Here is a 21,309-nt window from a genome sequence, read left to right on the forward strand (position 1 = left end):
GACCGGTCCGTGTCGTCGGCCTCGTCGTCGTGCTCTTCGTCGGCTGTCCCTTTTTCATCCTCGTCCTCGTCTGTCTCGTCGTCTGTCTCGTCGTCTGCCTCGTCGTCTGCCGCGCCGTCTGCCGCACCGTCCTCCAACCGCCGATTCCAGTCGACGGCCGGCGCTGCGCCACCCACGCGCTCCACGCTCCTCAGCACCCGGCCCTCGCCGCTGACGGGTAACGTAATCAAGGCAAGCCTGGCCATGAGCAGCAATGGCAGCAATACACCAAAGTCGCCCCTGGCCCGGCTCGGCGCGATGCCCACGTGCGGCGGCTGTGCACGCAGCCTCACCTCCCTCGAGGCCGTCCCGGGGCCCCGGGGCTCGTCGTGGCACCCCAAGTGCCTCGTCTGCACCGCGCCGTCCACCCTCGCAGCGGGCCAGGGACGGCGCGACGGCACCATCTGCGGAAAGCGCCTCGACAGCGCCGCCAAGGTCGACACCGAGGGCCGCGTCCGGTGCCGCGGCTGCTTTGACCGCGAGAATGCGCGCCACCGCGTGTGACTGCTAAACCCCCTTCACGGCTGCTAGTTCCAATACTTCACACTCCAACTAGATCACAATGACTAGATCACTCCAACTAGACCACTCCATCACACTGCCACTAGATTCTTTCAAATACATCATTCCGACACCCTGCTGCTAGATCACTACCACCGTGAATGACATCACTCTGCCACCCGATCCAAGACTGCCCTTCCTCGCAGCTGGCAGGGACGGCTACTCGACCAGCGTCGGGTTCCACGTGATGCCCGAGCCCGTCTCCATCGCGTCAAGCTCGGCCATGTCGGCGTCGGAGAGCTCAAAACTGAAGACATCGGCGTTGGCGGCGATGCGGTCTGCGTTGGAAGACTTGGGCAGGCAGACGAAGCCGCGCTGGAGCGACCAGCGGATGAGCACGTGGGCGGGCGTCTTGGCGTGCCGGTCGGCGATGCGCTGGAGCGCGGGCAGCGAGGTGAAGGCGCCTTTTCCCAGCGGGCTGTAGGCCTGCACGACGATGCTCCGCTTGCGGCATGCAGCCACGATGTCGGCCCGTTGGAAAAAGGGCGACGCCTCAATCTGGTTCACTGCTGGCGGGTCGTGGGGGAAGTGGGTGTCGAGTTCGGCGAGGTGGTGAGGACCGTAGTTGCTGACGCCGATGGACCGTGTCAGGCCGCGCTTGCGTGCGTCGACGAGGGCACGGTACGTCTCGAGCCGCTTCGCTGCGCCCGGGTTGGGCGAGTGGATCAGGACGAGGTCAAAGTAGGCGAGGCCCGAGGCGGCCAGGCTCTTGTCGAGGGAGCGCAGCGCCGCGTCATAGCCATGGTTGCTGTCCCAGATCTGCTGGTTGCGTTAGCCTTCTCTAAAAAGCGACTCAAAAAAAGTGCAGAGGCTCACCTTGGTCGTGACAAAGACGTCGTCGCGCTTGGCGTGGGCCTCGTCGCGCTTGGCGTGGGCCTCGTCGCGCACCGCCTGGCCCACCTCGGCCTCGTTGGCGTACAGCTGCGCCGTGTCGATGTGCCGGTAGCCGAGCCGCAGCGCCTCGGCGCACCCGGCCACGCACGCCCGCCCGCGGCTCTGGTACACCCCCAGACCCAGCTGCGGGATCGTGCGGCCGTCGTTGAGCTTGAGCACCGTGTCGAGTCGGAGTGGCGCCATGGTTGCAGAACTCTTGTGGCGTCGAGGAGGCGATTGGGCAATCTTCTTGCTTGTGTGGAGGGGGAGACGAGACGGCCAGTCTGTCACATTATTCTGTCACTGTCTCTTACTGTGCGATGCACGCGCACGGGTCTCCACTGCTGCTGCTGCTTCTTCTACGCTGCTCCTGCGCTGCCACTGCCGCCCACCGACGATGGCCGTCAATGCGCACGTCGACAAGATCCTCAGCCGGGCGGGGCCCTACACCGATGAGAGCTTTCAGGGCGGCGAGACGTGAGTGGGCTGACGTTCTGCTTGGAAGAACAGAAAAGACTGACGCATGTATGTTGCACCAGCGCAAAGGGCTTCCTCACCACCCAGTGCAAGGTCCTCGTCATTGGCGCCGGCGGCCTCGGCTGCGAGATCCTCACCAACCTGGCCCTGAGCGGCTTCCGCGACATCCACATCATCGACATGGACACCATCGACGTGTCCAACCTCAACCGCCAGTTCCTCTTCCGCCACAGCGACGTCGGGCGCAGCAAGGCCCAGGTCGCTGCCGACTTTGTCATGCGCCGCTGCCCTGCCGTCGCCGTCACGGCGCACCATTGCAAGATCCAGGACAAGGACGATGACTTTTACATGTCGTTCAACCTCGTCATCTGCGGCTTGGACTCGGTCGCGGCGCGCCGCTGGATCAGCGCCACCCTCGTCGGCCTCGTCGACGAGGACAACCCCGAGTCGCTCAAGCCCCTCATCGACGGCGGCACCGAGGGGTTCAAGGGCCAGGCCCGCGTCATCCTGCCCACGGTCTCGTCGTGCTACGAGTGCAGCCTGGACATGCTCGGCAAGCAGACGGTGTTTCCCATCTGCACCATTGCCAACACGCCGCGGCTGCCCGAGCACTGCATCGAGTGGGCCAGCGTGCTCGAGTGGCCGCGCGTGCACGGCGACGACAAGAAGCTCGACACCGACGACCCCGAGCACATTGCCTGGCTCCTCGCCGTGGCCAGCAAGCGCGCCGACCAGCACGGCATCCTGGGTGTCACGTGGAGCCTGACCCAGGGCGTCGTCAAGAACATCATCCCCGCCATTGCGAGCACGAATGCCGTCATTGCTGGTGGGTTTCCTCTGCTTCTTCTTTGATCTACCATATGACTGTCGCTGAATGGTTGCTACGGTGGCCCAGCCGCTTGCACGCAGGAGGCATTCAAGTTCGCCACGACGGCCGCCTTCTACCTGGACAACTACATGATGTACACGGGCAACGAGGGCGTGTACACGTACACGTTTGAGCACAAGAAGCGGCCCGACTGCCCCGTCTGCGGCGGCGATGTGCGCCAGCTCGATGTTGCGCCCGACACGACGCTGGCCCGCGTCATCGAGATGCTCGCCGAGATGCCCGACCTGTGCGTGTGGTCCTGTCTTTCCTTGCTCTGATTTTTATGCTGACTCACCGACTCGCCCTCTTGGCACTGGCAATGGCACGACAGGCAGCTGCAGAGGCCCTCGCTGTCGTCCAGCGGCCGCACTCTCTACTTCCAGTCGCCCAAGCAGCTCGAGGAGGCCTCGCGGCCGAACCTCGAAAAGGCGCTCAGCGACCTGCTCCAGGACGGCGACGAGATCGACGTCACCGACGAGCGGCTGCCCTTCCAGCTCTCGCTCCGCGTCAATTTTGTCTGAGTCTCACTCTGAGTCTGTGGCCAGTGTCCCGTCTCAGGAGAGAGAGAAGTCATGTCTAGAGAGGAAGGAAAAACACATGTTGGAAGATGTACAATCATGAGGTGTATAGATACAGGTTTATTGTTTCTCTCTCAAGCGGCGTTCCCAGCCCGGACCCTGCTCTGTATGCGCTCCTGCAGCTCGGCGATGCGCGCCTCAATCTCTGTCCGTGCCGAGGCAAGCAGCTGGGCATCGACCTTTGCCTCGTAGTAGCGGCGCGCGAGGTCGAGCTGCGTCTTGCGCACGCCCGCGAGCCGAGCCCCGACGGCTGCCTTGAGCGATGTGTGGCCCCGGCTCGTCGTCCCAGTGGTATCCTGTGTCTCGCTCAACTGCCGCTCCTTCCCTTTCGGCCTCTGTTTCTGCTTCTGCTTCTGTTTCTGCTTCTCCTCTGTGTGGCTAGGCGATGTCGAGTCTTCGGCGCTCGACGGCAGCCAACGACGGTGGCGGAGGTGGCGGGGACGCGGCGCCAGGTTCGCCTCTCTGCTTCTTCTCTTTGCTTCTAAAGCGGCAGCAGCAGCAGCAGCGGCCTCCTCATCGCGATCGGCTTGCACGCCTTCCTCTGAGATTGACTCCTCGGTGGCCGCAGAACGTCGCGCCGTGTCCGTGCCAGGGTCCGTCTGTGACTGAGCAGCAGCCGCCTCCTCGGGCTCACCTTGCCCAGTGGAGATGCCATCCCCACTGCGTGGTTCTGGGCTGCTCAACGAGGGTGAAGTGGACTCCACTGCCCACGAGGGGCCGCCCACCATATCAGTGACCCACTGCGGGAGCGCATCCGAGAAGAGGTCCGGAGTCGGCGAGGGCTCGGACGCGGGCGCTGTGCGACGGGAACGCCCTTTGCCCTGCTTCGGCAGCCGAGCCTTGGCCTTGGCCTTGGCCTTGGGTTTGGCCTTGGGTTTGGACTGGGGCTGGGGCTGGGGCTGAGGCTGGAGCAGTGACGAGTCTTTGGGCTTGTCGCGCGCCCCTGGCTTGCGTCCGCCCCTCTTCTTGGTGGGAGGCGCAGCCGCTGGCTCTGCTTCGGGGTCCACTGGCTTCTCGAGCGGGGGAGCCTGCTTCCTCTTGCTCTTGCCCTTGCCCTTGCTCGAGGATGTGCTCGCCTGGTGCTCCGCTGGTGAAGCGGAGGCAGCATTGGGCGGTGGCATCGTCAGCGGCTCGACCACGACCAATTCGGCCTGGTCAGTATCAGGGCGCTGTGCGGCCTCTTGTTGCTGCCGCTTGGCCCGCAGCGCCAGCGCGTGCAGCTCGAGCGAGGGAGAGAGCGCAGCGCGCCCTGACCTCGTCGTCGTATGCACTGCTTCCACGTCGTAGGCAGCGGCCACCATGACGCCCGGGACGAAGCGCACGGGAGCAAGCGCGCTCGAACGCGGCTGAAACGAGGCCCACCACGGCAGGGGCAGCAGGGGCACTGACTGCTGCTGGTTCTCGGTGCGAGCAGGCGGTGTCACTGCTGGAGTCACGTCGAGACAATCTGTAAAGGAGACGCGGTCAGAAGACGGGAGCAGAGGCTCGGGCATGCAAGAGGAAGCCGGCTCGATGCGCACATTTCGTGTAGGGCCCTTCACCAGCCCGACGACGGCGCCGTCGGGTGGATCACGCGGGCAAATGCGGCCGTCTGTCGCTCCGTAGCGCTCTGGCTTCTTGGACACCACCAAGGGCGCTGGCTTTCCACTGCCGGTCGGGAGGAGGAGACCACTTGTCCGTGCCGCGGCTGCTGCTGCTGCTGCTGCTGGGCAGGGCGACGGAGGCGTCGCGGGTATCTGTCGGTCGCTGTCGTCGTCTTCCTCGTCGTCGAACTCGCTGTCTGTGCTGCCGAATAGACGGTCGTCTTCTGCGTCTTGGTCCGTGGCCGCCGTCGGGTCCATCGTGGGAGCCCACCGCGGGGAGGCTGTTTTGTGCAGCGAGGAAGAAACAGCTGGATGGGCTGGGAGCGGGCCAATCAATGTGCGACGGGCTTCCTTTCCTCCTCCACGTGGATGCGAGTTCGGGAAGGGAAGCAGAGAGAAAAAAAAGTCAGAAGATCGCAATCTCGAAAAAGAATAGAGTACTTCCGCATCTCACGGTCGCAAGTGGCAATGACATGCGTGGAGGAGCCTGCCTCGAATGCAGACTGAGCAAGGTCCGCTGTGCGCCGTCGTCGTCGTGTGCTGCGCCCTGCCAGCGATGCCAGCGCCACGGCTTTGAGTGCCAGTTTGAGCAGGCGCGCAAGCGCGGGCCCAAGGCCAGGAGCAAGGTCCTTTCCCAGCGAGGACCCTCCGCCGGGCGGGCCGAGCGAGCAGATGTGGCACACGCACACGCGAGACAAGCGAGTCCAGGAAGGTCAGGCATGAATGCAGGCGCAGGCGCAGGCGCAGGGGAAGCAGCAGTGGTGTCCAGGGCGAGCAACAATGCCAGTGCGAGGCCGGCGTCGGACTCGATGCACGCGTGGAATGCGCTGGCGAGGAGCACGGCACAGCGCGGGTCGACGTACACGTTTGTCAGCGCGGGTGAAAATCTCGACGGGTCGACGATCAAGAGCAGGGTGGGGCCGGGTCCACCCACGCTGCGCGGGCTCTTGGCCAGGATCGATAACAAGCAGCAGCTGCAGCAGCAGCAGCAAAGGCCCCGCACGCCGCAGCGCGTCACCCTTCTCGCCGACGTCGACGCGTGCGAGGCCGGCATCATTGGCGTCGACGAGGGCCGGCGGCTGTTTGCCTACTACCTCGACTGGATGGAGCCCTGGGTGTCGGTGCTCGACGGTGCGAGACAGGACCACGACGCAGTCAAGCGGTCGTCTGCGCTCCTCTACTCGACCATCGTCTTTCTCGCCGCGCGCTTCTGCGAGCACAGCCGGCGCACAGAGCTGGGCCTGCACGCGCGCAGCCTCGCCGCCGCGTGCTTTGCCCACGCCGACGTGGGCCTCGACACGGCGTTGGCCCTCTACCTGCTTGCGACCTGGAAGGACGTCGACGACGGCTTCAGCGACGTCTACACGGCCCACGCGGCCCGCATCATGTCCATCTCGGCCTCGCAGCTGAGCAGCAGCAGCGCACCGCGCGACCACCAGCGCCTCTTTCTCTTCTACATCGTCCAGCACCACTCCTTTCTGCTCCACTACGTCGCCAGCCCCACGTTTGTCGACCTGGGCCACGGCCTGGTGAAGCGCTGCGTCGAGTGGTGCCTCGCGCCCGACGCCATGCCCTCCGACTGGTTCCTCGGCTCCGATGTCGAGAGCACCGCGCTCCAGTGCCGGTACAAGGACCTGATCGAGGCCGCGGCAGGGTCGGCCAGTGCCATTGCCTCGCTCCTCGCCGCTTTTCTTCAAGAAGTCGACGCGTGGCAGCAGCGCTGGAGCAGCCTGGCCCAGCAGCGCGAGCCTAGTGCTGCTGACGGCTCCCGCAGCTACGGTCAACAGGTCCGGCGCGCCGGCCACGAGATGTTCCGGAGCAGCTTCTGCATGCACGTCACCTCCAATGCCCTCCGTACGCTCCTCAAGGCCAGCCGTGGTGGGGGCGCGTCGTCGTCGCTGTCGTCGTCGGCCGCCGTCGAGGAGGCCAAGCGGAGGAGCTACGCCGTCTCGCTCGAGGCGGCCACCCGGCTCCTCGCCGAGGTGGCCAGCATGGACCGCCAGGTGATCGTCCACATGCCCGATCCAATTATGGTCCTCTCGGCCCACGCCGCCCTGCTGGCCGTCTACCTGGTGCTGCTGCCCCTCGTAGTGCCCCACCTCGTCGTCTTCATCGACGTGGCGCCCCACGAGGCTGCGTCGCGCCGGGACGAGGTGCTCGACCTCGTCGCCGCCGCTGCACGTGCCCTCTCCGACACCAGGGCCATCGAGGGCGCGACGACGCTGTGCGCCGACTACCTCGAGAGCCTCCTGGGCCTCTTTTCTCCCCCCGCGGCCTCCTCGTCGTCGTCGCAGTCGTCGCAGCCTTCCACCTCGCTCTTTCCTGCCTCGACAACCGCATTGGCGACGCTGGCAGGAGCAGCCGGACCACCACCACCACACCCACCACCCAGCAGCGGGGACGTCGTCGTCACGGCCAGCGACTGGGACTGGCTCCAGGCCTTTCTCGACCTGCCCGAAGCGCCCATGTTCCGCTAGCCACACTGTCTCGCTCGTCTGCCTTCCATGTAACGATAACCACATCTTCCTGCTAGCCACATGTATGTAACACACTCTGCTCGACTCGACTCAAATTGTAAATGCTGGATGGGATTGAATGAAAGATCTGCTCTCTATGATATCGGATCGAATGTACACTGAAATAGGCAATCACACCTTGCGGCCGAGACCGCCGCTCGAGGCACGCCAGACGGCCTTGGAGAAGAGGATGCTCCACCACTCAAAGGTGTAGGTGAAGCAGATGCAGAGGGCGGTAAGGAGCGTGTAGCTCGTCACAAAGACGACGAGAATCGTGGCCCAGTAGGGCACGTTGCGCTCGAGGAGCGCGAGGCAGAGCCAGGCGCCCCAGGTCCAGAAGATGATGCCGTGGCACAAAAAGTAGGCCATCGAGTGCTTGCCGAGGAAGGACCAGATGCGGAGGCGGAAGAACGTCTGGACGAGCGGGCTCAGGTCGGCGAGGATCAAGACGGACATGACCCAGAACCAGCTGCCGACGCGCGGGTTCGTGTAGGCGAAGACGACCTGGCCGTTCCAGTCGTGGGGTTTGGCGTTGATCCAGTCGGGGTGGATGCCGTACTCCCACAGGTCAAAGAGCGCGCCCGGCGAGGCGGGAATGTAGATGAACCACTGCTGGAGCGCGCAGGCGGCGAAAAAGAGCCAGGCGAGCAGGCCGACTTCGATGTGGACGCCGGGGAGGAGCTTGAAGCCCTTTTTGGCAAAGTCGCGGTAGTGCAGGTTCGCATCCAGGTCCGCGACAATGAGGCCAGACATGAAAAAGAGGTCCCAGGTGTTTGCGTACCACGACAGGGTGACGCAGAAAAAGTAGTAGAGGAAGCGCTTCCAGGGCCGCTTGAGCTCGTGGGCAATGAGCACCGCCAGCATGCACGTCCACATGCCTTGGACAATGACGGGGATGGTCCAGAGCACGCCCGTGGCGTAGCCAGTGACGAGGGCCGGTGACTCGGGCGGGGCAGCCCACCAGAGGGTGACAAAGGCATTGACAAAGACCATGACGTTGTCGTAATTCTGCCAGTAGTCCCACACGCTCCACGTCCGCGACGACAGCCGGGGCACCCACTTGTAGGCGTCGACGTCGATGAGAAAGTAGTTTGCGATGCAGGCACCGAGCACGGGCAGCGCCAGACGCGGAATTCGACGCACGGTGCTGTCGGCCAGCGACTGGACGCCGCCCTTGAGCAGGTAGCGCATGCACATGGTCCGGGCGGGCAGGGTGAAGAAGATGCCCAGCACCAGGCCGGCGTTGACGACGATGGGGCCCACGGTCATGCGGAGCCAGTGCGTCATCTCAGGGTAGTGCGAGGGACCGGTGGGATCGGCGACGGCGTAGTAGAAGATCAAGGTAAAGTGGCCGAGAGAGACAAAGAGACAGGCAAAGCCCCTCATGCCGTCGAGGTAGTCGATTCGGCGCTCGCCCGTCGACGTCCGCATGCCGCCCTCGCTGTCGATGAAGATGAGCTGCTTGAGCTTGGACAGGGTGACTTGCAACAGCGTCTGGCGCACGCCCATCACGCTCGGCCGCCTTGCCTCCTGGTCCTGGCCCGCAGGCCTGGCCAGCTGCATGTCACCCCCGTCGTCCTGGCGGTCCTTCCAGCGGATGATCTGGCGCCGGCCCGTCGGCTGTGCGCCACTGTTGAGTCCGTGGCCGGTGCTGGAACTGGTGGCCAGGCCGCCGCCGTGGCCGTGGTGGCTAAAGACCATGCTGCCGTGGCCGTTGCTGCTCGAGGCATACAGGCCCGAGGTGAGCGACTCGCCGCTGGGCAGGCTGCGCATGTATGCCGTGGCGCGATGGGCCTTCATGCGGTCGAGCATCTCGACGGGCGAGGCGATGCCCTCCTTGAAGTGGGCGCCAAAAGTGCCCGACGACGAGGACGGCAGCGAGGGCGAAAAGGTGGGGAGCTGCTCGAGGACTTCTGTGAGTGTCTTGCGCCGCTCAAAGTTGCCCGTGAGCACGTCGACGTCCTCGTAGTTGTCCGAGTCGTAGTCCGAGTCACCATCGTCCAACGTCTCGTCCTCGTCCCAGCCGTGGCCGACGGTGCTGGTGAGCTCCGTCCTGACAAATGGGTCGCCAAGCCTGATCTTTTCCGGGTTCTGCTCCCGCTCCTGACCCTCGTCCCACTCATCCTTTTCAGCTGGCGCGGTAGGTGCAGGAGCAGGGGGCGTATGGCCGTGACCGCCGTCGGCCGAGGCACGGTTGGCGCTGCGAATGATGATGCCGTGTAGCATGACGGCAAGGAAGATGCCGACAAAGGCCGAGAAGCAGATGATCGCGTACAGCGGTGGCCGGAAGTGCATCTTGGCTGGCTTGAACTCCATCGTGGCGGCCAGGTCAAAGGCGGTGCTGTTACGCAGCGTCAGGTCGTCGGTACTGCAGACGGCGACGGGCGACTGGGCGCACTGCTGCGCAAATTGCTCGTGGCGCGTGTCCATCGTCGAGTTGAAAAACAGCCTGGCATAGACGAGCGTCGTGATCAAGGGCCCGTAGAGCGGGGGACCCTGCGACCCGCTCGGCTCGCCGTTGGAATAGACCTGGAAGCTGACGGGCGCGGCCGAGGTGGGGATGTTGGTCGCGTTGGTCTTTTTCTCGTAGGCGTAAAAGTTCGAAGAGGCATTGGTGCCGTCGTTGCGGAACTGGATCACCTTGCTGCTCAGCCAGTCGAAGCGCTGCTCGGTGGCACCCTCGATGTACGACAGGTTCGTCTTGACCGGGGCTGCGTTGTGGTCCGAGGCCGAGTAACTCCATCGGAGTGTGCCGTTGTGGACGTCGTTGGAGAGAAAGATGCTCAGATCGACCGTCTCACTGCAAAGGCTCTCCCGTCAGTCGTGGTCTGCAGAGTGAGAGCTGCTTGAAAACATCAGACCCACCTCTCGTTGTAGGAAGCGCCGAACGTAAAGGCACCGCCTGCGCCCACGTTGGGCGCCGGAATAATTTTGGCGCGAAAGGTGCCGTACTGGATGTCTCGCCTGCGAGAGACGATCTGGGAGCCATTGACGATGCGGTTCTTGATGTCGGCAGGGCTGATCTGCATGGCCAGGCCATTAGTGCCGTTGAGAAAGGTGTTGTTGTACGAGACGGCGCGTCTCCAGGTGGCGCCAAACGATTCCTCGTACTCGTTGATGTGGTTGCCCACAAGGGACCACGGCTGCTGCCCGGTGCCCGTGTCGCCCGCCGACTGCTCGCCGTAGATCCGGGGCGACTTGGCCGGCTGCGTGACGACGTCGGTCAGGCCTGTTTCGTTAAAGTAGCTGATCGTCGCGTCGGTCCACAGTGCGCCCGTCGAGGGGTCCAGATAGCCACACTCGCACGCGCCTCGCACCGTCGCCGCTGCTGCTGCGAGCACAGCCAAGAGTGGTAGGAAGACCATTCTTCTCACACTCTCCTCGCGTATGGTGGTGAGTGAGAGAGGAAGGAGTGAATGTGCTCACTCTTGCCTCCCTCCCACACGGCTCATCTATGATTTGCCGACCGCTGCTCCTGCTACACTACACAGTACTATCGTACCACAACTACACTACTGCGAGACAAATAGTTGGCTGCCTGACGTGAGCGGCCTCCACCGTGCACAAACTAATAAGCCAGCTAGTAGTCTAGATCAGAGCGCAGCGACGTACGGAATTGGACAAGCCTGCATGCGATCTGCGCAACCGCCTGCAGGCCGCCGACGCATGCAAATCCGCAATTTGGGAACTTCTCAGACACATGCGGAAAAATTAGTCTGGACTAATTGTTATCGAGGCTAGAATTGAAACTTTCTCATTCGAACCACGGATGATTTTATCAGTAATACTCCGATTCGAATCAATTTTCGCTGCGGGCGCACGAGCCACCGAGCACGCCAAGGTGGCCTGGTTTGAGACAGGCCTGGCCACTAGTAGCTAGTAGTAGGTACGGTCTGTGGCCTAGCTGCTTACTCCTTACTCCACCGTCCGTCAATCGATCAAGCTTGGTCAACACCACCACCAGTAGAAGACAGGCAAAGCAACATGTCGCCTCGAGCAGGGCCCCTGGGCCGTCTCTCGGCCTTCGTCTGGGAGTGGACACCCATCATCATGCTCTCGTCGTACATCTGCGGCTCCATCTTTCTCTACATTCTCTTTCCCCCAATCGTCCACGAGGTCATCTGGTACATCTTTGCCGGCCTGCAGACGCTCACTTCGCTCTCCGTCTCGACCGAGGCCATGCAGTCGATCCGTCCGAGCATCAAGGCGCGCCGGGAGATGCGCAAGGCCGAAAAGGAGGGTTGGGAAAAGGAGGACATTGCCTGGCCCCACATCGACGTTGTCCTCGTCGCCTACTTGCCAAACGAACAGGAGATCATCATGCGCCAGGTCCGCTATGCCCTGACCAAGATCGACTACCCACACGACAAGCTCACCGTCAACGTCGCCTACAACACCCCGCGGCCCATCGAGCCCGTCGAGACGGAGCTCCGCGAGCTCGAAAACCACCACTCAAACGTGCGGGTCATTTCGGTGCCCAACTCGACCTCCAAGGCCGACAATATCAACTACTTCCTCACCCTGCCCAACTGCAAGGGCGAAATAGTTACACTGTACGACACCGACCACTTTGCGGAACCCCAGGCACTTCGCTGGGTGGCCAAGCGTTTCATGACGGGCGAGGTGGTAAGTCTACCATACTGCTTCTGTTGTGTCTGCCTGCTCGCTCATTGTTACTTCTTTTCCATCAGGACATTATCCAGGGACGGTGCTGCATCTACAACTACGACCAGACGTGGATCACCCGGCTTATCGCCGCAGAGTTTGACATGATCTACGGCGTCATGCACTCGGGCCGGGCCGAGGTCCAGGGCTACGGCTTCTTTGGCGGTTCAAATGGTCACTGGAATGCCAGTCTGCTGCGAACGCTTGGCATGCAGAGTGAGTACTGATGTCTGCCTTTTCTCTATCTCTGTCACCCTCGACTTGCCAGCTGACTCTCTTATTCAGAGCACATGCTGACTGAAGACATCGACTCGTCGATGCGTGCCATCATTTCGGGCGCCCGAATCGAGTACGATCTCCGCGTGCTCTCGTACGAGCTCGCTCCCGAGACGCTCCCGGCATTCACCAAGCAGCGCCTCCGCTGGGCACAGGGCTGGACCCAGGTAGCCCTCCGACACTTTACCCCAGCCTTCAAGCGGGGCGCCTACAGCGACGGCAATGGCTGGCGCTCGCGCCTGGGTTTGCTCCAGCTGCTCATCTACCGTGAAGTCTACTTCTACGTAAACACCCAGCTGCTCTTCATCCTCATCTCGGGCATCCTCACCACGCTGCCCACGCGCGGCATCGACGTCTTCTTCAAGAACTTTGGTGGCTTCGCCCTCGCCATGTGGGCCCTCGGCATCAACCTCATCTGCCTCTTTGTCACGGCCAGCATCACCATGCGCAACCACTCTCACTTTACCCGCCCGCTCGGCATCATCGCCTTCAGTCTGCTCACGCCCTTTTACTACTCGTACGTTAGCCTCATGGCCATCTTCTGCCATTTCAGGCAGTTCACCCGCTTCCAGAAGTGGAACCCCACGGCGAGAAGGAACAAGTAGCAGTGGTAGTGATGTAATTGAGATGAGACGAGAAATCTATAGAGTTGTACTATTTGCAAGCTTGACTGAGATTAGCCTAAGTTCGGAAAAAGTGAAAGAGGAAGCGCGAGGCCCAGAGCGAGACATCGTCGACGAGGCGCGAGTAGATGTCTGCGCAGACAAGGCAGAGGGGCACAAAGATGAAGAACAGCACGGCCGTCGTGCTCGACGACTGGGCCTGGAAGCCGAGCGACTCGACGAGGCAGTAGTAGACGACGCTGCCGAGGCTGACCATGATGAGGCCCGAGGTGAGGGCGATGGAGAAGCCGAGGCGGCCCAGGTAGGTGAGCGGCCTCCAGGAGAGGACGCGGCGCGCCGAGTGCGAAAGCTCAACGAGGCCCAGCAGGCCGACGCAGACGAGATAGTCGTCGTAGCGGGGCACGGCCTTGTGCTCCTGCAGTGCATCCCAGTCCAGCTTGGCCGTGTTGACGTTGGCGTGGGCCACCAGCTCGCGGTCGGCGTACTGGGGCAGGCCAGCCCAGAGATACTTGAACATGACGCCGACGAGGAACATGGCCAGCGGGAACAGGTAGAGGGGGATCCGCCTCGAGCCGACGGTGACGCGCGGCTTGGGGTGCAGCGTCTGGCGGTACACGACGGAGAACTCGGCCATGGCCAAACCGGTGACGGTGTACCACGACCAGCGACCGACCCAGGCAGAGAGGAGGATGAGTGCGGTGAGGCCGATGATCTTGTAGCGCAAGACCGTGTAAGGGAGTGTCCACGCAAAAATAATGAGGACATAAAGCTGCTGAAAGGCGATGACAATGTACCACGAGATGCCGGCAGGCTGGAGGAACGTGACTGCGCGCGAGTTGGTATAAGGCGCAGGAGAGAAGAAGAGCGAGGCAAGCGAATTAAAGTACTCGACTGTGCTTCCCCAGATAGGGGGCGGACTCGCTGCCGGGTTGTTGAGGTGGTCGGCCATGTACTGGGAGTAGGCAAATCCCTTGCCGGCAACGAGGCCCGATGTGATAGCCAGGGCGATGGCCGTGGGGATTAGGAGACGGAAGGGGCGACGGAAGCACGGGCCGGCAAGATCGATGGCCTCGCGCCTCTCGAGGTAGGTAAGCAGCGCGACGCGGCCCACGAGGAGCATGTAGGCGGCCGCTTGGAGAGAGCCGTCAAAGAGCAAGGGACTAAGGACCTTGCGGACGATCATCGTCCAGCGTGGAGCTCCTTCGATGGTCGCATCGACGACCCCAGGGCAGAAGACGCGGAAGAAGATCCAGAGGAGCGTTTGCACAGCAAGAATGCCGCGGAGGCCTTCGAGATGCGGCACCCTGCGACCGCGGGTCCTTCCTTCGTCGTTGGACACATCCTCAGTGAAGGCCAGCGGCGTGACGGCGTACACCTCTTTGCCCTGCAGCAGCCGGTAGCGCCGCTCGTCGTGGACCTGGTACGCTACCGACTCTCTCCGTTCGTGGGCGCTCATCTGCGAGACGAGGCTCTTGCGCTTGTCGTTGACATCGCGCTGCAGCGACTTGCGCTTTGCCTCTTTGTCCTTTCGCGCCTCCTGGACTCGCGCCTCTTCTTGTCGGATCAGCTCTTCGCGCTGCTGCTGCTGCTGCTGCTGCTGCTGCTGCAACAGTTGCTGTTGGAGCCCCCCGAGCTGCTGCTGGTGGTCCTCGCCCGTTGTCTCATGAGGCGCAAAGCCCTCCGTCTCAAAGACGGGCGTGGCCGGGCCATTCCAGATCTCATCGGAGCTTAGGAAGCCCGGCCCTGTTGGTCTGCGCGGCCGTACAACGTTTTGCATGGGAATGTCGCTCATCTTGCCGTCGTCGTCGTTGTCTTTCAACCACCGTGCAAGAGGTTGGGAAGTGCAGATCCACTTCACGGTCCGCTCGTTGTTCTTGCTCTTTCAGAACAGAACCCAAAATCGATATCGCACTTTGCAACACTCGCCCTGGTTTGGCTCCGCTAGAATTATCAACCTATGTGTGGTTACTCCACTTGACCGAAAAGCAATTCCCTTTCGGTATCATGTGCAAGTCCGATCGGTCGCTGACAGAGCTTCTCCGAGACATGGGCCAGAATGTTTCTCGCGCGCTAGGTAGCCACTAAATTGCCTAGCCCCGTTTTCACACCTGCAGCCGGATGCGTAAATTGCTCCATGAATTCTCCGTGCCCCCTTCGTTCCAATCGAACGTCCATGATTATATATGCCTAAATTGTTAATTTTTCGTCAACTCAGACAGCGAATTTTCATAAGGGTTACTCTGCCTGGCAGTAATGGTTCGGGTTTGTGGAAGATTATCGTCAGCTTCTGAGGTCCCGCTGCTGCTCTTTGCAAGGCAGAGCGGAATTGTGGCAGTGAGGCAAACCGACGATAGATCGGGTCGTTGGCTGACGGAGCATGTCTCAGTGGTGCAACGTACTGGGCCTGGCTTGGCTTTGTGGCACATGATTCATAGACCGTTTGCCTTTTACCGATCGATTCTCGCACGACAATGGTCAATATGTGCTAGTCCGTGCTATATATCCGCGCAGTGTGACCTGGTCATCAATCTTACACCAACCCGAGTAACTCGGACATCTTCTTCCCTCACTCCCTCCTCCTTTCGTTCATTCGGGTGCTTCTTCACACTTTCACGCCATTCGAGCATCTACTTTTTCTAGCATTAGCGACTTTGAAGACGGGGGAGCCATGACGTCCATCGAGAACTTTGACCGCCTCTTGGCGGGCCATCTCGGCGCCGCACCGCTCATGACCCAAAGCCAGGAGCCTTCGTCGGACGGCGGGCATGGTGAGACGCCCTTGCGGACACCCTCATTCACGGGCAGCATCGCCTCGGAGTCGGTCAAGGGCGGCGGCGAAGACCGCGCACTGAAGCTTCAGCAGCTCTACCGTGCCCTGGCCGACCTCTACACGGACACAGAGCACATCGGCACCCAACCAGAGGCCCGCGAGACGGACTCGGCTTCCGCAAGCCCTCCCCATGGATCCTTCTCGGCTTCCGTTCCCGACTCAGCTTCAGCGAGCCCACCTCGTGGATCCTTCTCGGCTTCCGTTCTGGGAACCGCATTCGCATCGTCCTCGTCCGCCTCGTCGCTCTGGGAGATGCAGCGGTCGGGCCCACCTTCGGACACCATCGAGGAGGAGCCACGAATGCTGGATCTCGATGACGTCTACTTTACAAAGACGATGCTGCCCGAGAGGCAGCAGGACGATGGCCGCAACGTGCTGGCGCGCCACTTCCCACAGCTCACGGAAGCACCCGCACGCATGTTTGGCGAGGATGGATCGCCGCTGCCGCCGACGAAGAAGGAGGAAACGACGGCCGAGGAGCGGGAGGCGCGCAAGCGGGCGCTGGTACTGCGCTACCGTGGGAAGAAGATGCACTCGCTCATCAAGTCGATGGTCGTCATGGAGTCGCGCAGCATCAACTGGAAGCGGGTGGGCGACGACGAGAACAACTTTGGCGTCGCCACCCTGCCCGCGCTGCCCGATGTCTGGGCCCTCGACATTGTTCACCAGGACCTGGACAACCTGCAAAAGACAAAGGCCAAGCGCGTCTTTGAGCTCGCCGACAGCCGCTGCGGTGGTCAGTGCCCTGCTTGCCGCGGCACAAAAACAGCCGCATGTGCGACGTGCAAGGGAACGCCGGCCGATGAGTGCTGGTGGTGCAACGGCTCCGGCAAACAAAAGGGATCCAAGTGCAGGCGCTGCCTCGGCAAGGGCAAGCTCGACTGCCAGGCCTGCTCGGGCACCCTCCGCTCGCCGTGCCAGCCCTGCAAGGGCCAGGGAACAGGCCTCTATGCTGCCTTTGTCCAGGTCCGCGTCCGCAGAGTCGACTTCCCGCCTCTGCCCACGTCGAGCCTCACGCAGAGCCGGGACCCCAACGCGATACGGCTCGCGGCGACAAAGAGGACAAAGGAGCTCATCGAGCGCCTGACTGAAGCCAGCAACGCAAAGTCAAAGAATCACCACGCGCCACTGACGGCCTCGTGCGCCTGGGAAACATCGGCCTCACACCTCGTCGAGGTCGAGGTGCCTCTGGCTGCCAAGCTGCGCAAGCGCAAGTCCCTCGTCTCCCTTTCGCGAAAGTCGTCCTCGGCCAGCCTCTCCTCGTCAGCGGCTGGCCAGAGCAACGCATCGGAGGAGCTCGTCTCCAGTGGCCTGCTGGGCCGCAAGATCGTCACCTCGCTCCGCTACTTTCTCCTGCCCTCGGACCCGGATCTGCAGCCAGCCGAGCTGGCGCGGTCCGACTTTGAGCGCGCCCTGGCCTCGTCGTCGCCCAAGCTCGAGCAGGAGGCGCCTCAGCAGGACGCATACCTCAGCCCGCCCACGTCGCCCTCTGCCAGCGGCAGCATGACGCCCGTCCTGGGTGCTTTCCGGCCCTACGTCAGCCCGCTGACGCAGATGGCTCTCACTCCTGACGGCTCAAGGCCTGCATCGCGCTTCCACTCGCCCATCCATTCGCCTGCCAAACCCTCGACGCCCGACATCGTCGAGCGCGACAGCTACTTTGGCAGTCACGTCAAGAGGGCCTCGCATGCCAGGTCTGTTTCGGCTGGCCGATTCCCCATCTTCAACCACCATCTCTCAGCATCTCAAGCCTCCACGCCTCGCGCCTAGAGGCTACCCAACTTCCATTCCTTCTGCTCTCCTACTTTCTGTGTATCATCCATTATAGCCCAGCATAGCAGTCATTCAACCGTACGTTTACCTTGTTCATACTCTCGTTAATCTAGTGCATTACCAATACTATTAGCCATTCTTCCTCTTGCTTTCCACGGTGCGAGTTTCTATCCTCTTGACGGTAGCATGCAACCGCGCAATAGTTTCGCTTCATGCTGTCCAAACTCTCATGCGCCGTCCGAACTCTCATGCACAGATATCACTCTTCATAGTTCGATTGCTCAGGCACGATTCGTGCTCTTCACGGTGCAGCTCTCGCGGACGATTAATCCTTACTCTGTACGGCGCTCACGCACATATCAGTGCCTCACTATACCTTCTCATCTCGCATACATTCATCAATCGAATTTTGACGCCGCAGAAACGACCCTTCAATGATTGAACCTTGTTAAGTTGATGAGCTGCTCGTTCAGAGTCCGCCCTGACATTGGCAATCTATCCCTACGACTACACGTTGCCTCTCTCTCAAGCACCTGCTTGCCAGTGACGGTCTGATTTGAAGAGGTGGCTTGATCCGTCATGCAAATGTCATGCATCGAACTCGAGTTTGATTGATGACAAGGGTTCTCTTTCACGACGAATAATTGAGGGTTCCGCGCACTCAGACACCGCTGCAAACAAACAATTCCAGGCTAGTGGAAAAAAGAAGAAAAGAAAAAAAAAAAGTGACGGGGCCGAGTCGAGGAAACAAATTAGTCTCAAACCCCGCCGGTTTCGGAGACACGTTCGTTTGTTCTGACCTGGTGCGTAAAGCCACCCGAGCACACTGCTCTTCATCCGGTTGCCGGGCTCCGAGTTGGTGAAACAGAAACCATCGGACGCTGAGACGAATGGATAGGAAGAAACTCATTGGAGCCGAAGAGTGACACAAAGATGAGACGTCCGATTTAGCAAACAAGCAGACAGAGGCCGCAGTGACGGTAGAAGCGGTCTCATTCCGTCACTTACTTTCCGTCACTCCAATAAGCATCCTTTAGCCTGGTGGATTACCTCCTCTTCTTTCGGTGGAGCAAGGTTGTCTTTCCGCGGAAATGAGGACGGTCACCTCCCACTTATGCTGCGCTGTGGACACAATGACAGAGGCATTCATTCTAAGCGACGTTATTCAGCCATCGACTCAAGATGTCGCATCAATACTGCAACTGCGTCGCGGTCTCTCAAGCGCGCGTCAGAGGAGTTCCATTGCACTAGGCTCGCTCTGTGCTTGCCGCGGTGCCCAAGCAGGAAGAGCTGGCAGACTTCACAAGAAGAAAGACAAGCAGTCCACGAGATGATCGCTCCGGCATCGCTGAGCCATCTTCAACACGAGGCGGAGAGAGTATTGCGGGGTCAAGACAAATAAATCACTGAGACAGATCAGAACGCAAAGCCACTAATTAAGCTAATATACCGGCATCAAAATAGTCACCGACAGCATCATCGCAAGCACGGCCACCTTCCTCAGTCTTGCTACCTCTGCAGATCCTCAGAATCTGATCATCTGGCGCAAGAAATCGTCCGCTTGATTGTGAATCTGGGGAAGAACTAAAGTGATACCATCGATTAAATCACGCCTTTGCACAATACCCGGCGCCCTCTCAAATACCAGCTTGTTCATTGTTCCCCGCTGACCGTCAAGGTCGCCTCGCACAAGACAAAGCCACCAGCACGTTCTTGGGGATCCCTTTCTCTCGGCTTCCCACGCTACTACCTCTTTGATTGACAATGTGAGCTCTTCGGCAACCTCCATCAGTCCTTTCACGTTGCCTCACTGCAACATTTCGTCTATCCAGACCAACGGACGCTTGAATGTCGTCATCTGACCATCTTCACTGTCTCCATGCCTCATCGACGATGCTCGTAAAGACAAGTGTCTAAGCTATAAAAAGCGACTCGAAGCGCCTCTTTGTACAGCATCATTCCCTCAACCAAGCTCCCAAGTAAACACTCTCTCTCCTCTCCTCACACTAGCCTCGCCTCTAGCCAAAATGGTCAAGATCGCTCCCCTCTTCGTGGCTGTCGCCCTCTTCGCCGGTGTCGCCCTCTCGGCCCCCGCTCCCCAGACTGGTGTCTCCGGCCAGGCTACCCCCACGGGCGCTCACCCTCCCGTTGGCGCCCCCATCGTTGTCGGCTCGGGCAAGTGAGTGTCTGAGTATCCACCTGAGCCCCGCCGATGCTGAACCTTTCGTTGCAGCAAAGACAACAAGGACAACGGCAAGTGAGTGTCTCTTTTTCAGGGTCGCCTCGAACCATACTAACAATTGCAAACAGCGACAACGGCATCCTTAACGGCAACAGCAACAACGGTATCGGCAACGGCAACGGTTCCGGCAACAAGGGCAACAAGTGAGCTGGGCGCGGGTAAATCTCTGCTGCTGACAGCTGACTTTTCTTCCTTTTTTCTTTCCAGCGGCAACGGCCTCGGCAACCAGAACGGCCTTGGTGACGGTGATGCCAACGGCAGCGCCGACGGCAACGGCAGTGCCAACAAGGGTAACAAGGGCAACGGAGACGGCAACGGCAACGGCAGCGCCAACAAGGGCAACAAGGGCAACGGAGATGGCAACTTCAAGAAGTTCTGAAGAACCAGTACATTTCTCCTTTGAATATTTCTCCCCTTTTACCTCCCCCGGAACCCTCTCCTTTCCCTCTTAGATTTAAGATCTGTCTGTCTCGATGCACCGACAAGCTAGTTCGAGTTGCTCTGTAGACTTCACCCCTCTCCTTTGATTAAATGCAGTGCATTTCCCCCTCTCAGGCATCGTCCAGAGTTGGCCGCACCGTAAATGCTGTTGCGATAGCCTAAATTTTGAGACGAGCTCGCGAGCCCTAATTTGCGCGCACGGACTCCAGACAGACCATCGGGAAAACACCTTGCCTCGTCTCTTGCGCCTCCCCTCCACTACGCGAGCTCTCTTCTTGTCCGACCGATGCCGCTGACACGCTCGCGGACGGTCGCTGCAGCGCCGCCGAAGCGCCGCTTCGCATTCAAGGTGTACCAGATCGAGGCACCCGTCGAGATCGACATCATAGCCAAGGCTGGTCCCGACGAGGCGCATGCCGGCATCAAGACGGTCCTCTTTGCGATCCATGGCCGCGGTGCGTTGTCCTTCTCTTCTGACGGCTGTGCCGGTCAGCTAAAATCTTGCGTTTACGGAGACAGAGAGGAATGCCCAGGAGGCATACGAGGCAGCAGAGGCCGCTCGGGGCTCCGACGAGAGCGTATTGGTCGTCGCACCTCAGTTTGTGAGAGAGAGAGGTTGCACCTGCACGGTGAGCTTGGCTTCACTTTGACTGATCTAGGATGGGCTCGGCCAGTACAATGGGCTAGACAAGGACCTGCTGGCAAGCCAGGAGCAGGCACGACTGCTCGTATTCAAGAGTAATGGCTGGGGCCACGGGGGCCCCGCGGGTGGAGTGGGCAAGGGCCTTGCCTCGTCCTTTGACGCCCTTGACCGGCTCGTTGAGCGCTACCAGGCCTGGGTCAGCGTTGAGCGCCTCGTCGTCGGTGGGTCTAGATGGGTGTCAACGAAAGGTCTGGAGTGACCACACTGAACCACCCGAACGCCCTCTCTGATAGTGGGACACAGCCTGGGCGCACAGATGGT

The 21,309-nt window shown here is 61.0% G+C and overlaps 10 protein-coding genes across 10 annotated transcripts; 6 read left to right on the top strand and 4 right to left on the bottom strand.

Moving 5' to 3' along the window:
* Nucleotides 1–611: 611 nt before the first annotated feature.
* Nucleotides 612–1,807, bottom strand: FA10DRAFT_246488 (Aldo/keto reductase). Its single transcript, XM_025519412.1, has 2 exons — nt 1,417–1,807; nt 612–1,359 (listed from the first exon to the last, which is right to left on the bottom strand). Exons 1-2 carry the CDS (start codon nt 1,675–1,677, stop codon nt 760–762), a joined length of 861 nt encoding a protein of 286 aa, XP_025379842.1. The 5' UTR covers nt 1,678–1,807; the 3' UTR covers nt 612–759.
* Nucleotides 1,718–3,488, top strand: FA10DRAFT_263413 (hypothetical protein). The gene is made up of 4 exons (XM_025520211.1): nt 1,718–1,950; nt 2,013–2,776; nt 2,846–3,065; nt 3,150–3,488. The coding sequence occupies exons 1-4, from the start codon at nt 1,871–1,873 to the stop codon at nt 3,337–3,339; spliced, it is 1,254 nt and encodes a 417-aa protein (XP_025379843.1). The 5' UTR covers nt 1,718–1,870; the 3' UTR covers nt 3,340–3,488.
* On the bottom strand, nt 3,471–5,237 carry FA10DRAFT_257105 (hypothetical protein; the record flags this gene model as incomplete). The annotated part of the gene is made up of 1 exon (XM_025519836.1): nt 3,471–5,237. One exon carries the CDS (start codon nt 5,235–5,237, stop codon nt 3,471–3,473), a length of 1,767 nt encoding a protein of 588 aa, XP_025379844.1.
* On the top strand, nt 5,003–7,580 carry FA10DRAFT_263415 (hypothetical protein). The gene has a single exon (XM_025520212.1). The coding sequence runs from the start codon at nt 5,453–5,455 to the stop codon at nt 7,454–7,456; it is 2,004 nt and encodes a 667-aa protein (XP_025379845.1). The 5' UTR covers nt 5,003–5,452; the 3' UTR covers nt 7,457–7,580.
* Nucleotides 7,565–10,886, bottom strand: FA10DRAFT_298122 (hypothetical protein). The gene is made up of 2 exons (XM_025524558.1): nt 10,361–10,886; nt 7,565–10,295 (listed from the first exon to the last, which is right to left on the bottom strand). The coding sequence occupies exons 1-2, from the start codon at nt 10,858–10,860 to the stop codon at nt 7,628–7,630; spliced, it is 3,168 nt and encodes a 1,055-aa protein (XP_025379846.1). The 5' UTR covers nt 10,861–10,886; the 3' UTR covers nt 7,565–7,627.
* A 511-nt stretch (nt 10,887–11,397) lies between these two features.
* On the top strand, nt 11,398–13,087 carry FA10DRAFT_298123 (hypothetical protein). Its single transcript, XM_025524559.1, has 3 exons — nt 11,398–12,121; nt 12,187–12,376; nt 12,446–13,087. Exons 1-3 carry the CDS (start codon nt 11,480–11,482, stop codon nt 13,039–13,041), a joined length of 1,428 nt encoding a protein of 475 aa, XP_025379847.1. The 5' UTR covers nt 11,398–11,479; the 3' UTR covers nt 13,042–13,087.
* Nucleotides 13,088–13,117: 30 nt separating this feature from the next.
* FA10DRAFT_246498 (hypothetical protein) lies at nt 13,118–14,515 on the bottom strand (the record flags this gene model as incomplete). The annotated part of the gene is made up of 1 exon (XM_025519413.1): nt 13,118–14,515. One exon carries the CDS (start codon nt 14,513–14,515, stop codon nt 13,118–13,120), a length of 1,398 nt encoding a protein of 465 aa, XP_025379848.1.
* An 815-nt stretch (nt 14,516–15,330) lies between these two features.
* On the top strand, nt 15,331–17,800 carry FA10DRAFT_263418 (hypothetical protein). Its single transcript, XM_025520213.1, has one exon. It carries the CDS (start codon nt 15,728–15,730, stop codon nt 17,657–17,659), a length of 1,932 nt encoding a protein of 643 aa, XP_025379849.1. The 5' UTR covers nt 15,331–15,727; the 3' UTR covers nt 17,660–17,800.
* Nucleotides 17,801–19,689: 1,889 nt separating this feature from the next.
* Nucleotides 19,690–20,283, top strand: FA10DRAFT_257109 (hypothetical protein; the record flags this gene model as incomplete). Its single annotated transcript, XM_025519837.1, has 4 exons — nt 19,690–19,841; nt 19,896–19,919; nt 19,973–20,047; nt 20,112–20,283. The coding sequence occupies 4 exons, from the start codon at nt 19,690–19,692 to the stop codon at nt 20,281–20,283; spliced, it is 423 nt and encodes a 140-aa protein (XP_025379850.1).
* A 282-nt stretch (nt 20,284–20,565) lies between these two features.
* FA10DRAFT_1861 (hypothetical protein) lies at nt 20,566–21,195 on the top strand. Its single transcript, XM_025518341.1, has one exon. The coding sequence runs from the start codon at nt 20,632–20,634 to the stop codon at nt 21,085–21,087; it is 456 nt and encodes a 151-aa protein (XP_025379851.1). The 5' UTR covers nt 20,566–20,631; the 3' UTR covers nt 21,088–21,195.
* The last annotated feature ends 114 nt before the right edge of the window (nt 21,196–21,309 follow it).

The sequence above is a fragment of the Acaromyces ingoldii genome (assembly GCF_003144295.1).
Source record: "Acaromyces ingoldii strain MCA 4198 unplaced genomic scaffold FA10scaffold_1, whole genome shotgun sequence".
Taxonomy (NCBI): Eukaryota; Fungi; Basidiomycota; class Exobasidiomycetes; order Exobasidiales; family Cryptobasidiaceae; genus Acaromyces; species Acaromyces ingoldii.

Coding starts and splice junctions, on each gene's coding strand:
- FA10DRAFT_263418 (XM_025520213.1), top strand. CDS start 15,728: ATGACGTCCATCGAGAACTTTGACCGCCTCTTGGCGGGCCATCTCGGC.
- FA10DRAFT_263415 (XM_025520212.1), top strand. CDS start 5,453: ATGCGTGGAGGAGCCTGCCTCGAATGCAGACTGAGCAAGGTCCGCTGT.
- FA10DRAFT_298122 (XM_025524558.1), bottom strand. CDS start 10,860: ATGGTCTTCCTACCACTCTTGGCTGTGCTCGCAGCAGCAGCGGCGACG. Junction 10,296..10,360: donor GGCGCTTCCTACAACGAGAG/GTGGGTCTGATG, acceptor GAGCCTTTGCAG/TGAGACGGTCGATCTGAGCA.
- FA10DRAFT_1861 (XM_025518341.1), top strand. CDS start 20,632: ATGCCGCTGACACGCTCGCGGACGGTCGCTGCAGCGCCGCCGAAGCGC.
- FA10DRAFT_263413 (XM_025520211.1), top strand. CDS start 1,871: ATGGCCGTCAATGCGCACGTCGACAAGATCCTCAGCCGGGCGGGGCCC. Junction 2,777..2,845: donor CACGAATGCCGTCATTGCTG/GTGGGTTTCCTC, acceptor ACGGTGGCCCAG/CCGCTTGCACGCAGGAGGCA. Junction 3,066..3,149: donor CTCGCCGAGATGCCCGACCT/GTGCGTGTGGTC, acceptor ATGGCACGACAG/GCAGCTGCAGAGGCCCTCGC.
- FA10DRAFT_298123 (XM_025524559.1), top strand. CDS start 11,480: ATGTCGCCTCGAGCAGGGCCCCTGGGCCGTCTCTCGGCCTTCGTCTGG. Junction 12,122..12,186: donor GTTTCATGACGGGCGAGGTG/GTAAGTCTACCA, acceptor CTTTTCCATCAG/GACATTATCCAGGGACGGTG. Junction 12,377..12,445: donor GCGAACGCTTGGCATGCAGA/GTGAGTACTGAT, acceptor TCTCTTATTCAG/AGCACATGCTGACTGAAGAC.
- FA10DRAFT_246488 (XM_025519412.1), bottom strand. CDS start 1,677: ATGGCGCCACTCCGACTCGACACGGTGCTCAAGCTCAACGACGGCCGC. Junction 1,360..1,416: donor ACGTCTTTGTCACGACCAAG/GTGAGCCTCTGC, acceptor CGCAACCAGCAG/ATCTGGGACAGCAACCATGG.